This window comes from Larus michahellis, chromosome Z, assembly GCF_964199755.1.
Source record: "Larus michahellis chromosome Z, bLarMic1.1, whole genome shotgun sequence".
Taxonomy (NCBI): domain Eukaryota; kingdom Metazoa; phylum Chordata; class Aves; order Charadriiformes; family Laridae; genus Larus; species Larus michahellis.
In genome coordinates, this window is record NC_133930.1 from 17,751,521 (window position 1) to 17,765,378 (window position 13,858).

Consider the following 13,858-nt stretch of genomic DNA (forward strand, 5'->3'; position numbering starts at 1 on the left):
AATGGCAAGTGTGCCTACTATTATTTTTTTTAAGACTTCTAATATTTGTTTATATGTAACAGGAACATGTTTAGAAAAATACATAAAGAAGATACTTTGGGACAGAATAGGGTGTCCTGATGCTTACTGAAGCATTTCTAACAGCTTTACTAATACATGGAAAGTGTGGTTTTTTTCCTGGCATAAAATGAAAAAAAAATCGCTTAGGCTAAAGGAGGCAGAACCCATCTACAAGCAGAAACTGTATGACCTATGCATTTCCTCAGTAACTTTCTCCATCACACATTATTGCAACACATTCACTGTGTTGTTTCTCTTCAGATAATTGTCCCCATTACATTTTGAGCCAATCTTCTCACATAAATTTTATAATCATGTAGCTCTACGGATTTAAATTTCATTTTACCTCATTTACACCTCCATAAATGTTTTCAGGTTCTCAGGAATGCAAACACAAAAGTTACTTGTGTTTCTTTTTTACTTAATTGGGGTAATCAGGTCAGTTAATCTAACTGAGCTGAGCTGAACTTGAGACAAAACTAGAAATTGACATGGGACACTTTTTAAGGTTGAAAAAGCAACTGGAAAGACATACATTGAATTCCCTTGAGCCACGACCATTACTTCCAAGACCAGCTGTCCTATCGTTCATGGAATTACTTGTAAAGCTCTTCAGAAAGTTTCTTCAAGAGGGTGGTATAATGTCCATCATTATAGAGATTACAGCACGCATACAGATACTGTTGCAATAACACAATAATCCTACCTGGATGTCAGCATCTTGTCAATCTTTAAAAATTTAGGGATCAATTCCAAAGATTCACCTTGATTTTCCAACATTTCCATTTTTGGTATTTTAATCAATAGAATGACCTCAATATACAATCTAGCTTTTCTGCACTGAAATCAGCCATTCCTGCTGTAACAGTACTAGAGCCATCAGGTAAATCAAGGGCCAAATTGGCTAAGAATCTAGAAATTCAAGAGCCCCTTACAATAGATAACAATAAATGGGATAAATAACCAACCGTATTTCTAGACTTCTTGTTCTAGTCCATTGATGCTGCGAAACCAGATACCACCCATATTAGTTTTCTTGAAAACAGTGGTGTTTCTTTGTGGATGACTTTTCAATTCCCTGTTACCAAGCCTATGAAAAATAGTCTGAGGCTTGAAAAGGCAGCCAAGAATTGTGTTAATTGACATGACACTGAGAAGAACCCTGTGGTCAAAATAAGCTGTGAGCAGAATTGTCAGCATAAATATCCTGTAACTGTCTAATAACCTCCCTCCTTCCCAGTCCATGCGGGAGGGATAACAGAGACCTTTTCCTACAAGGTTCAGGACCAACACCCGACCAGAATAAATCAAGTTCTGATTACATCTTCTAACTATGATTAAGGGGAAGGCAGCAAACATGGCTGCTGACGTCCTATCCTGAATAGCAAAAAAAAAGCCCTCTAGAAAAGCGTCACTCGTTGACCAAGCTGGCGTAACTTAACAGAATGACAGTGTCTTACCATATTACACTGTATGTCTGACTACAGTGACACGTTCTGTGTCCTGCCTTGGAAAGGTCTTGCTGTGGTAGAACGGAATTTAGTGAACAGCACCGAAAAGTCGTCTGGAAACATCCCTTCAAAGATAAATTATTTTCTTAGAGACAGAGTCCTATCACGTGATGGATTTTTGTTCTCTTTAAACACTACCTGCTTTTCTTTGTTATTTCCCTTCTGGTCCTTCCTTCAGATGCAAAATCTTATCTACACAGGAATACATACAGAATATTTTTATCCTCACTTTTTTAGCTATTTCCACTTAACAACAAATAAGAAAATAATGATTTGTGTTTGTCCAGTGTTTGAACTCAACAATACATGATTAATACAGACTTGCTTAATGAAAAAACACTAAAACAACTGAGCTCCATAATGAATAATCCATGGGAGCTGTTTACAGACGGCTAAATATGTAAAAAATTAATTTTGTGCATATTCTTTCCATTTTTTTAATCAAAACTGTTCCTACTACATTCACACCCGTTTGGGGTGGGTTTTTTTGGTTGTTTTGGGTTTTTTTGTTTTTTTTTTTCCGCTTTGCACTTTGATGAAAAATGCTTGGTTTTGCAGACCTGGCCATTCTTTCCGAGTTGTGCTAGGGCTGTCCCCTGTACGGGATCAGTGCCGGCCGCCTGGCGCTGTACCGACATCCCGAGCCCCCTCCCGCAGCCCTCAGCTTCGGGAGATGGCTCTGCCGGAGACGGCGGCGACAGGGGCGCGGCAGAGACCCCCGGTGGCCGGAGAGGGTCTACAAACGCCTTCCTCCTCTTTCACCGTTCCCGCGGGCTCGCGTCCCCGTCGATGGGGCGGGGGCGGGCAGGCACGGGGGTGGGCTGCTCGGTGTCCCTGCCCGGGGACGGAACACCGCTCCCCGGCGCCCGCCCGCGGTGTCGGGCCGGGACGCAGCCGCCGCGGGGGCGGAAGGGCGCGGAGGCCAGCGGAAGGCGGCCGGCGGCGGGGAGAGAGAGCCGGGCGGGCGCGGGGGGACGGCTGCCGGGGGAGGACGCGGCGGGACGGCGATCCCCGCCCCGGGACAAAGGGCGAGCGAAGCCCCGCTGTCCCGGCCCGGCTGGGAAGGGAAGCGCCGCTCTTCCCCGCTTCCTCCCCGGTGCCGGCCCGGGAACCGCCCCGCCGCCCAGATCACTTGCCATTTGCATTTCTCCGATGCTGGGGAGGAGGAGGAGGAGGAGGAAGAGGAAGAAGCCTATGCCCAGGGCGGTGAGGGAGAGGAGGAGGCGAGAGCCGGCGGCGGGGCCAGGGCCGCCGAGCCCGCCGCCTCCCGGGCCGCCCGCACGGCTCTTGTGCATCCGCCTCTTCCTTCCCCCCGCGCCGCCTCCGCCGGGGGAGCCGGCGGGGGCCGTACGTGCCGGGCCGGCAGCGAGGGGAGGGTCTGCGGCTCGGCGTCGCTGCAGCAGCGCCGGCCCCGCCGCGCCGCCAGGGACCGGGTGCGGGCGCCGCCGGCTCCGCGTTGCTGCTGCGCGGCGATCGCCGCTGCTGGCGGGAGGGGCAGGGATGTGAGCGGTCGGGTCGGCTTGCCCACCCTCCCCCCTTTATTTTTTTTTTCCCTTCCTCTCTCCTCCAAAAAAAAAAAAAAAAAAAAGACCAAACCAGCCAGCCAACCCCAAAAAACCCAGAGGGCGTGGGGGGTGGGAGGGGGGGGTTCCCGTGTCGCCGCCGCCACCCTCCGCTGCTGGATCCGTTGTGAGGAAATTGCCATTCGCCGGCAGCGGCGGCACATCTGGGCGGGCACATCTGGGCATGCAAGATCGGCTCCCGCCGCCTTCCTCCTCCTCCGTCCTCCAGCCGGCCGAGCGGATCCCTCCGGGCCGCCGGGGAGGCTCCCGCCCGCCAGCCCCAGGGTCCATCTTTCGGACTGAATATTAAAAAAACTGGCAGCGCGGGGAGGGGGGGTGGGGTGGAAATAAAGGCTGCTTTTTTTCTTCCCCTGGGATTTATTTCATGGGGATGTGTTCAAGACAAGAGAGGATTCAGAAGGATATTGACGTTGTGATCCAAAAGTGCAAGGCGGAGAAGGACTGCCTGTTTGCAGGTGAGTTTCTCTCCCGGGCGCCAGGTTGACGGCGCGGAGGCTCTGCCGCCGCCGCCCGCCCCGCACCGGGCTGCCGCCGCCGCGGCGGCCGTGCCCTTCGCCGCTGTTCCCGGCAGCGAGGGGCCACCGCCGAGCCGGCGTGTGCCTGCCCTCGGCCCCCTTCTTCCTCCTCCTCCGGAGGGCATGTGAGGGCAGATGGGACCAGGCGCCGGCCGGGAAAGGTGGGGGGGGACGACGACACATCCCGAGCAGGGATGGTGGCAGCGGCCACACGCAAACCCGGGCGGGTGTGGGCGAATGTGTCCGTGTGCGTGGCCCCCCCGCTGCCTGGCGCAGCCCCTGTGCTTTCTGCTCCTCGGTGCATGCCTTTATCCCCGCTCGGCCGGCGACAAGCGTCCCACCTTTCCGTGGTAGCACCCCCCTCTCCCCCCCGCCTCCCCCTGGGGTTTCGCGGTGCCGGTGCGTTGCCGGCGCGGTGCCGGCCGCGATGGGCCGTCGCAGGAGCCCGGCTTGTGGCTGCCTGTTGCCGTTTCTGACAATGGAAATCCCTGCCGTTGCCATAGTACCAGGCACTTGTTGCGAGGGGCTGGGGCGGGGGGCGGCTGGGGGATGCTGCATTTCGTCTGATTCACGCCCGACCACCCCCCACCCCCCTTCCACCCACCCCCTTGTCGGCAACTGAATGCTGCTCTGTAAAACCTCGGTTATTTCAGCCAAAATAAAGACAAGTTGTAATAATGCATCTCTTTGTCTTTCAGATTTCAGGTATTCAGACTCCACCTTTACCTTCACCTATATTGGAGGCTCCAAAAGGTACTTTTTTTTTTTTTTTAGCAAAAAATCATTTCCTGGTGGCAGTGAGGTGCAGTGGTTCAATACAGTGGCAGGCTTCTTTTGTTTCCATTCCGTTTGCAAGGAGGATCAGTAAATCATCTGCCTTCGTGCAAACGTAAACCGAGGAGGAGGAAGTGTGGAGGGAGGTGATCAGAAAGGTGATCCTACTTGTCAGAGGCTCATTCCTCTGAGTGCTGCTCTGCACTGTTTCTCTTCTTTTCATTTTTATGTGGATATGCAGAATTTCTGCTTAGGTATAAACTTAACAGAAGCATAGCAAAGGTGTCAACGTGATATAAAGTTAATTCATGTTAAAAAAGTGCGAAAAGTTACGACTTTAATAACCAATAGGGCAAATTTCACATCAGCACCTTATTCTCTTGCATGAGAGCCATATTTAGTCCCATGACAGATGCAAGATTGTGAGTGATTGACCAAATCAGATTCCTGAGACATTAAGTGAAATGTCAGTATAGCTTATAAGGCTAAAAAATGCTGTTATTGAATGGCAGTTTAAATATTATTTCTAAGTGGTTCTGAGCTTTTGGTTATAAACTGGATTGTGCATGTACACATTTTTAATTATATTTCAGCATTTGTTGTGTTTATCTGTTTTCAGAAGGAAATACATGTAAAAGCGTGAATGCACATCCTTTTCATTTCCCCGTCTCTTCATTACCTTTTTACTTAATAAGGTGTTAACAGTATATGTTACGTCATGCTCTTATCTTTTAGCCAAATTTTATTAGACTTGGCAATAAGTCTTGGTTTGATTCCCCCCCCGCCCCAGTTCATCTGATATCTTTGGCAATTGTTTTTCTTTCCCGGGGTATGCCAGGTTAAAGTACTGTATTCCTTGCAAGGGAACCTTTCAGTGCAGACAGCACTCCCGCAGCCATCGGTTCTCCCCCGTGCATGCTCCGTGGGCTGGCTGCAGGACCAGGCTTGCAGATGTTCCACAGGCTGAGAGATTGCTTGGAAAAATGCTTTCCCAGTTTGCTACCCTGCCTCTTCCCACTAAAAGAAAAGACAACTTCTGTCATTTTTCAGTGGAGTGGAATAGTTCACCCAACATCTGAGAATCAATGCATTTTTAGGTTGCTTGTAGTATACTCTTTCATTTAGGATTTTACTACAAGAAAACATACACTTCGGTCTTGTTTTAAAAGACAATTTTGAAAGGCTTGATACAGTAAAAATTATACATCAGAAATATTATTTATCATGTAACTAAAACAATTTAATTTGAAAGTTACTTTGCTCAGCTTTCTAAACCAAATATTGCAGCAAGAGATCGGGAAGTGAAACCTGTCTATTGTTTCCATTTTCCAAGCTGAATATAGTGAAAAGCCTGAGGGCATAACTGATGGGAAACAAACTGGTTTATAAATATTGAAACAAAACGTTGTCACTTGTACGAGGAGAGACGGAAGACGACCTTACATCCCGCGGCCTTGAATTTTACCTGGGGTCAGCATTTGCTTAGGAAACTTGACTGGAAACTAGTCTCAGGACCTTGAAAATACAAACTGAATTGAGAAACAAACATTATGCTTACAGAAAATGGTGGAAGTGCGTTATTATTTAGAGCATACTCAAATTTCACTTTCCTTTTCACATTTTAAGGACATTTAAAAAGTATCCTCTGAGATACGTGTTCCATGTTCTCTGCTTGTTTGTATTGTGATTTAGAAAGACTTTTTACAATATTCTTAGTGTAGAGTGGTGTACTGAGTGGCCAATTTACGGTAGTAAGCTCTCTTGTGAAGTACATAAAACGAAGACCCTAAGCCTTGACTATTAAGAGCCAAACTTCATTTTCTCACATGGAAGATGAGTTATTGGTTTCTTCTGGGAGAAGGTGCTGCCATACTGCACTGTGCAGCATTCGGGCAAGTCTCCAGTACAGGGTCAACAGCAGTCACTGGTATGCGGTATTGGGGTAGGAGAGCACAAGGCTATCTAAGGATCTTTTTCTTGCATTTGGCTGTGATTATTTTCTTCTTCTTCCTGCCACTGCTGCAGCTGTGAGCTGCCTGAGTGGTGACTCCCATTTTTGACTATTGCACTCAGGACTTGTTCCTGAATTACAAAACCTCTGTTAGCTCATGATCATAGACTTGAGTATCATCCGCAGGCCTTGTCCACCTACTTCAGATATTCATCCTGATTACTTTGTTTTTCCAACTGACAGGGATGCGGGCTTTTGAGTAATGGGCAAAGGGGTGGATGTTCACTGGGTGGATGTTCAAACCAAGAAACAGATTTAAATGAGTAAGACTAAAAATGGTGTGTAAGGAAGATTACAGGACTGTAGCACTCATTAGTCGTGCTTGGAACTAAGTCTTTTTTATGCTTTATTTCCTTTTGATGTTCCTTTAGGTCAGTGTGTATTATGGCTTTGTTTTAGCCATAGCGGTTAGATACAAGAGTGGAAGCCCTTAAAAGAAGGCAGTAAGTTTTCTGTTTGAGAAGGTGGATTTTTTCTTACCCTTGTCAAAAGGCAGGTGACAATACTCGCAAGTTAAACATCACTGAGCGTTGTCCTCTGCATACTGTAATTGCATCTAGTGCCTGTTAAGTCCATTTATCAGTAGTCTTATTTTATAAACTGAGAGACAGATTCTCAATAAATCAGTTTAAGTCCATGGAAGTCAGTGTACCAATATTATTTCAGTTATGGTGAAGACCTAAGGTTTATTTGTGTTTGTTCTTTAAACTGTTAAATTTATCTGTGTGAGATTTTTCTTCTTGGGGCCAGCTTCTCTGTCTTTATCTGATTTTCCCCTGTTGCTTGCATTGATTGCACAGCCTCTTCCTACATTAGTACTATTCAAATATTGAGGTAGTACATAACCACGCTGCAGATCAATCCAAATAGATGGGCCTGATCCAGAGCACATTTATCATCACTTCAGTGGAGTTAACTTGTATTCCCACAGTAAAGTACCGAACCAAACCCCGAGGGCATGACTTAGCTTTTGTTCAAGTACAGAAGTTCCAGGGAAAACTATTATTTTTTTATTCTTCATATAGACCTGTTCCAACATTTGACCGTTAGGTGATATTAAGCTATTATATTGTGTAAATAATCTATGTGTAAATGATCACTGGATGGGCATAAATACGCTTCATGGAGATTGTGCATTTGCAGGATTTTTCTTGAAAAGTTAGAAGGGCATAATCTCTGTAAATACAAACATATTGTGTGAATTATCATAAATGATCTCCTGCCTATGTAGTTCAGTTAAACTTTTTGGACTGTATTTCACTATACTTCTTTAAAAATAAAAAACACCACAGTGTTCACACTTCCAAACAATTAGAGTTGTTTGACACTGCAGAGGTGCTTCCTAGTTTGGGAAGGCTGTAATCAGCAATTTATTAGCGAAAGTGCATATTTGTGCATAATGTGGGCACTAAATATGGGGCAGATTATTTATCAATTTAATAATTTTTAATTTAATTGTCAGAAAGCACTAAGTAGGGTGATAGATTGCTTATAAAGTGAGGTGTTCATTTGGGCGCTGTGACTGTGCAAGATTTACTCTTCTTTAACTACATCTGGCAGAAAGTCAGAAATGGCTGGATTTTTTATGCTTTTTACTGCAGGATCTAAAAAAGGGTATTAAAGTGTGAACACGTCAAGTTATCTTTTTTTCAAAAAAAAAAAAAATCTCGTTTCCTTTTTCCTATTTTCTGCCCCTGTATGAAACATTGCTCCTCCAGAAACCGTGCAGACTGAACAGAACTGTTGAACTGTCATCTTTCAAATAAAAATGCATGATGCCCTGAAGTTGTTTTCACTTGGTATGTCATTTGACATGGTTTACATAGAAGCAGTGCTTGGTTGTCCTGGAAAAAAAGATGTTTCCTTTTTTTTTAGTGTTTTTCTCGCCTCTCCCCCCCTCCCTTTTTTTTTTTTTTTTTTCTGAGGCTAAACAAGGACATCATATCAGTCCTGAAATAAATACCTCTTCATTCAAATATGTACTTAACTTCCATTGGCAGAAAGGGATGATGACAATAAGGCTGTGCATGAGAACAGATCAGATACTGCAGCATATTGTAAAGAAACTAGATAAGACCTGTAAGAATGGAACACATTAATTTTGTCAGCAAAATTCCCATCTCATATTTGCATAGAGGACTCCTGTGTTCTGCTTTCCATACTTTAGCACAATGATTATAACAATGGCAGTTCTGAAGAAGCAAGAAAAGTTGAATTTTGGTCTGAAGTAATTGGTGTTTTTTGCTTAAAATAATGACAAATTGTTAATTTAGGCTGTTTTGATTTTGAATATTTGGCTTTTTGTTTTCTATTTAAGAGGTTACCACATAGTGCTTAATATTGTAGTATCAGAAATTTTCATGTAAACTGATGAATTAATTCCCACCTCACTGTAGCAGTGAAATATTTCACAGCTGGGGAGCTATGCCTCTGAAAGAGTAACTAAATTGCTTGTGGCTTTCTATAGCTAGAGATGAAAACCACTATCGGCAGTCATAGCACATTGTGTCCACCAGGTGTTTGAACCACTTGATGATAAATAGATTTTTTTTCCCCTGTTAGTGGTATGCCCTGTTGCTGCTTACATGAATTAAATAAAACTGCCTACATGAGAGATTCAATTTGGTGAATAATTTGGAAATTCTGATGTCACTCTCATAACGCTGAAAGTCTTCAGTACAAAAAAAGCGGTGAAGAAAAATGGTTTGGGGGTAACTGATGAGTGTTTTTATCTTAAAATTTATGTTCAGTTTATATATACTGTAGCAAAAGAGAAAGGAGAGAACTGAAAAACATTTGTTAAACCGAAACATAAAATTGTGTCCATCAGAAAATACCGAAGTGGAATAGTTTTCTGAGCATTTTCATTTTTTTCTTTCCTTTCCAAAATGATGTAATTTAAGACCAGCCTTTTTTGGATAGGTTAGTTTTAACCTAGCTGCTCTGTCGTGTTCATTGCCTGGCAGTGTTCATTGCCTGGCTATGCAAGGTTTGGGAAGAGAAGGTTGGACTGTTCCTTTTGGAAGCAGCGGTGGCTTACATAAGATGAGAAGTATCCATGAAAGTATGACTTAAGAAGATGATTTTTTTGGAATCCATTGCTCTGAATGGTTTTAGTTTAGCTGGAATCGGATTTATACAGGGCTTAGGAAGGGCTGGCACAAGCACAGTTCATCTTCTGTTGCTGATGGCTGTGCTTAACTTTGTGCTCAGGTTATTAAATATGTAATTACATTCCTAAAATATACCTCTACTACAGTAAGAGAAGGGTGAAAACTAGGTACACAGCTTGTACTTAGCCATCTGTTTATTGCTATTTCAAAATACCTTGATAGTACCTCGTCTTTCAATTTTAACTTTCTTATCAAATACGGCTTAACATTTTTCCTGTGACCGCACCATTTCCTGTGACAGAAATCTGTGATATGAGACAGGAATCTAGTTTAGATATAACATGGCAAGCATTATGATTTCCATTTCTTAATTAAAGATTCTGTAGATTAAATAAGGTTGAATACAGCCTTGGGTACTTTTAAAAACAGTTTTGTGTCAGGTATTAATTAAGTTTCAGTTTTAAAATCAAAAAGCATTTTCCGTTCTGTGAATTCCTGCTACCATACCTATTCTGACTTTATACTACCTTCTAGTATTGGCAGAGTGCAGTATGTACATGAAACCTACCCATACATTCCTATAGATAGTTTTTTGATAGATACTGCAAGAATTTCAGTAGGTGTGATTTAACAAATGATTCATTCTAAAAAGAGATCTAGTACAACACCATAGTAAAAAAGTCAATGTGAAAAAATGCAACGTTGAGGGTTTGTGAAAAGCAAAATCAACACCATTCTACTCACGGTCTTTCTGAGCTTGCCTTTTTTTTGATGGTCTTGTGTCTAACAGATTCTTCTCGCCTTGCTGTTAGAAAACCAGCTCTGTCTGAAATTAACCCAGTCCCCATCATTGCATCTTGGAAAAATCACATCCTTCAGGGAGAGCATGGTTTTGTGGAGATGAGTTACTGGTTTGGTGAAGTGAGTGGCTGTCCTCTTTTAGCTGCACCCTGTACTGATACTTAGAACAATACATTCAAATTGTGAACATCTACCTTTCTGTGAGAAAAACGTGTTTTTAGGCGCTTAAATGAATGGCCTGGTTTTCAGATGTGCTGAACTCCCACACCATGTAGTGGTCTCAGTATTACTGTGCCGTTGCTTAGCACTTTTAAAAAGCATCACAATCTTTATGCAGGTGTTTTTGCTGCCATACAAATGTACGCACTGCTGTTTGAATGGTTCACCAGCACAGAGTTGCTTGAGTGCTTGAACGTCTTTACAGAAAACGTTTTCAGTAACTTCTTCTTTCTCTGCTTTCATCACATATTTTAACATATTAAGTACCTAAAAATAGACCTGTAGGCTGTCATTGTTAAAGTGTTAATGTGATAAGACAAATAAATTTGAAAGCAGAGTCCACTCTGACAAAATTAATTTAGATCACTTTTCTCTGTATTGGGACTAATGCCATTTCTGGCTTTTCCTGTTAGTCTCTAATAATTCCCCGTATTTTTCATTGCTCATAAATAAAGAGCTGGAGATACCTGTTGGCATATTTTTTCCATGGATTACTTACTGTCCAGAATATGAATTCTCATTTCAGTCAAGAGTCTAATCACTCAGAGTCAAAATACTTATTTTAAAAAGCTTCAGCACCTAGCTGGAAAGTAAATTTTAAATTGCTGGGATAGTTCACTTTAGTTACAATTAAAACTAAGAAAGGGATGAAATGTGAGTAAATCTAGAAAAACTCCAATGTATAATTCTGCCTTGGCATTAAATAAATCCCACTTAAGAGGACAGCTCTTAAGAATTAATGTCCTCCTTGCTACAGGAGGGTGCAGATTTTTACAGATGTTTCATTGAACTGGCCTCATCTGAGGAAAAGCAGCTCCTTTAAAATTGGTAAGGGTAAAATTGACTCATAAAGATAAGCCTACTATCCTGTACGGCAGTAGCTAGAAAATTTCACTGAAAGAAGAGGGACTAAACAAGGTACAGAAATAACATCTCCTTCCTCTGACAGCCTTCTGCACGCTCACACAAGATTGCATCCAGCCTGTTTCTATGGGAGGAAGGAGCCTTGCCTAAGGACTGGGAACAATTGTTGCTTTTATGAGTCAGACTTCTCCTGGGAGGACCCATTATCTCCAGGGAGGTTTATGTCAGACATTGTGTTCCCCTAGTGCAAGGGCCAAGCACCATTGTGCGTGCTTTTGGCACGGTGTAATCCTGTGGGACTAAGTCATGGTTCGGCACATGCTCACCTAACGTAACAAGGCAGAAGACAGTCTTGGGGAAAGGCTGGAGGGTGAACATCTTTCTTCCTGTAGCTTGCTTGAAGGCAGGTACCTGCCCGAGCCCTCTAGAAGGCTTTGGCTTCTCCTGGCTGTTGCAGAAGACCACGGTGTGTCCTGGCAATGAGGACTGAGCTGAATCACTTTCTTCTGAGGGAGACTTCTGCAGTGCTCAGTGGGAGCCTGTCTGGAGCAAAGAATCGAGGGCAAAGAGGAAGCTCAAAGAAACTAACAAACCCTCTGGATGTCTGCTTCCAGCCTCAAGGCATTGATCAGAAAGACAAGGGACAACAGCGTGTCTCTTGTGTAATGAAATGTTCTGTTTGCCAAAAGAGAGTACAAAAAATGGTGATATACCATTTGTAGAGAGAAGTATGTAATTAAAGAATAAGTTCCTTTCAAACTGTGTAGCATTCTACATTTCATCTCATATATTACAGGTTGCCATCTTGTCATCTTGTTGCTTTAAATGAATGTTCCATTTTATGTTTATAGATAAGAATTTTTCATATTTTAAGAGCCAAGCTAGAAGGCAGGATAACTTTGCACCGTTCAGCTGTCATGCTTCTATTCAATAAGGTGTTTGTGACAGACAGCATTTGCTCTCAAGTGAAAAAAAACAGCCTATGGGTTAGACGTGGTATTCCAGGTCATTAGCTTTTCTGCAAATGGTAGAATATTTTATTTTATTTTATTTTTGTGGCGTTGCTCATTCTTGCTTGTTCTTTTTCCTTAATGTTGAAAACCTGGTCTTTGATGGGGAGTTCTCACCCCGTAATAATCATACATACAGCAAAATATGAAAATAATTAGGATGCTTTTCTGTCAGATTAGTACCTGAGGTTGATAAAGGTGTTAAAACCAGGAGGCACTTCGTTGTCATAAAAGTACTTGCTGATACTCAGCTGCCTGATCTCAGTTACAGCTGTATGAGTCCGAGTAATTCCTCTGATGTGATGGGGCTCGCTTGGGTCCACAGCAATACTGCTCAATTTTTTATTTGACCCTGCTTGCTCTTAGTGAATGGCAATCCAGGTCATTTTTTTCACCTGGAGGGGAGCTACGAAGACCAGAGTTCTGTTTTCTGCCATCTTTCCAGATGTATTCTCATTTTTCAGTACCTTTCTGGATGGTGGGAGAGCTGCAATTTATCCAAGGAAAAAAGCTTGCTGTCATGCATTCTTACCAAGTCGCTGGTGTTGCAGAGGGCGCAGACAGAAGGCCAGTTGTCAAAACCATGCTTTTCTTCCTCTGTCCTTTTAGCCTTAGCATCTGAAAACCTGGTTGTCACAGAGTCCTCTTTTAAGAACATAATTTGCTAGGCCACATGAAAACCTCTTTATCTTTCAGCCACTCAGTATTAAATCTTAAACTGAGTCCCAACATGGTTTCAGAGCTTTTTGTATAGGTATAACCATTGGTCGAAATAGAAACGGTGATTTCTTAATGAGGACTATTATGTGGAAACACCTGAAAGGAATATATTGACTTTGTCCAGAAAGTGAAATCTGGCCATTGCAGTATATATTTGTGCAAAACAGTGGAAATGTTAAAAAACAACAAAAAAAATAGTTTTATTTCAGTATTTCAGACAAAAAAATGTAACCTGCAAGTATTAAAAACTTTTGGAGAACATATATTTGGCTAATGTCTTGGTATGGCAGTTATGGACACTGTAAACAGCCTTCTCTTATAGATAGGGATTTATATAAATTAAGGTAGTCTACTGCTTTAATACAGTTCTATGAATATTACATGAAATCTTTTGTGCATGGTTGTAGCTCTAATGGCGTTACAGCTGAAAACAGCTTATTAATTCTTTTAAGTTAGAGAATTGTTTTGCTATAAAGGCTTCTAATCATCCTATAGAACAAGGCTTGTTAGGCTTGGCATAAAATTTCAGTAGTAGGATGTTGTAGGCTTCTATGTTGAAGGAGGACTCATGTTTTGCCAGTGTGTGACAGGAAGAGTGAAACCGGATACGTTTAGGTGGCAATGAGAGGACCATAACCTCTGCAAGAATCTCCTTGGGCATATACTAGTTTTGTTAA

At 42.9% G+C, this 13,858-nt stretch overlaps 1 protein-coding gene across 1 annotated transcript in view; it reads left to right on the forward strand.

Annotated features, from left to right (window-relative positions):
• Positions 1–3,479: 3,479 nt before the first annotated feature.
• Positions 3,480–13,858, forward strand: part of PARP8 (poly(ADP-ribose) polymerase family member 8) — a 118,102-nt gene continuing 107,723 nt past the window's right edge. The window contains exons 1-2 of the mRNA XM_074569774.1: positions 3,480–3,609; positions 4,368–4,422. Of these exons, the coding sequence (XP_074425875.1) occupies positions 3,519–3,609; positions 4,368–4,422 (146 nt within the window). The 5' untranslated portion in view covers positions 3,480–3,518. The remainder of the gene's footprint in view (positions 3,610–4,367; positions 4,423–13,858) is intronic.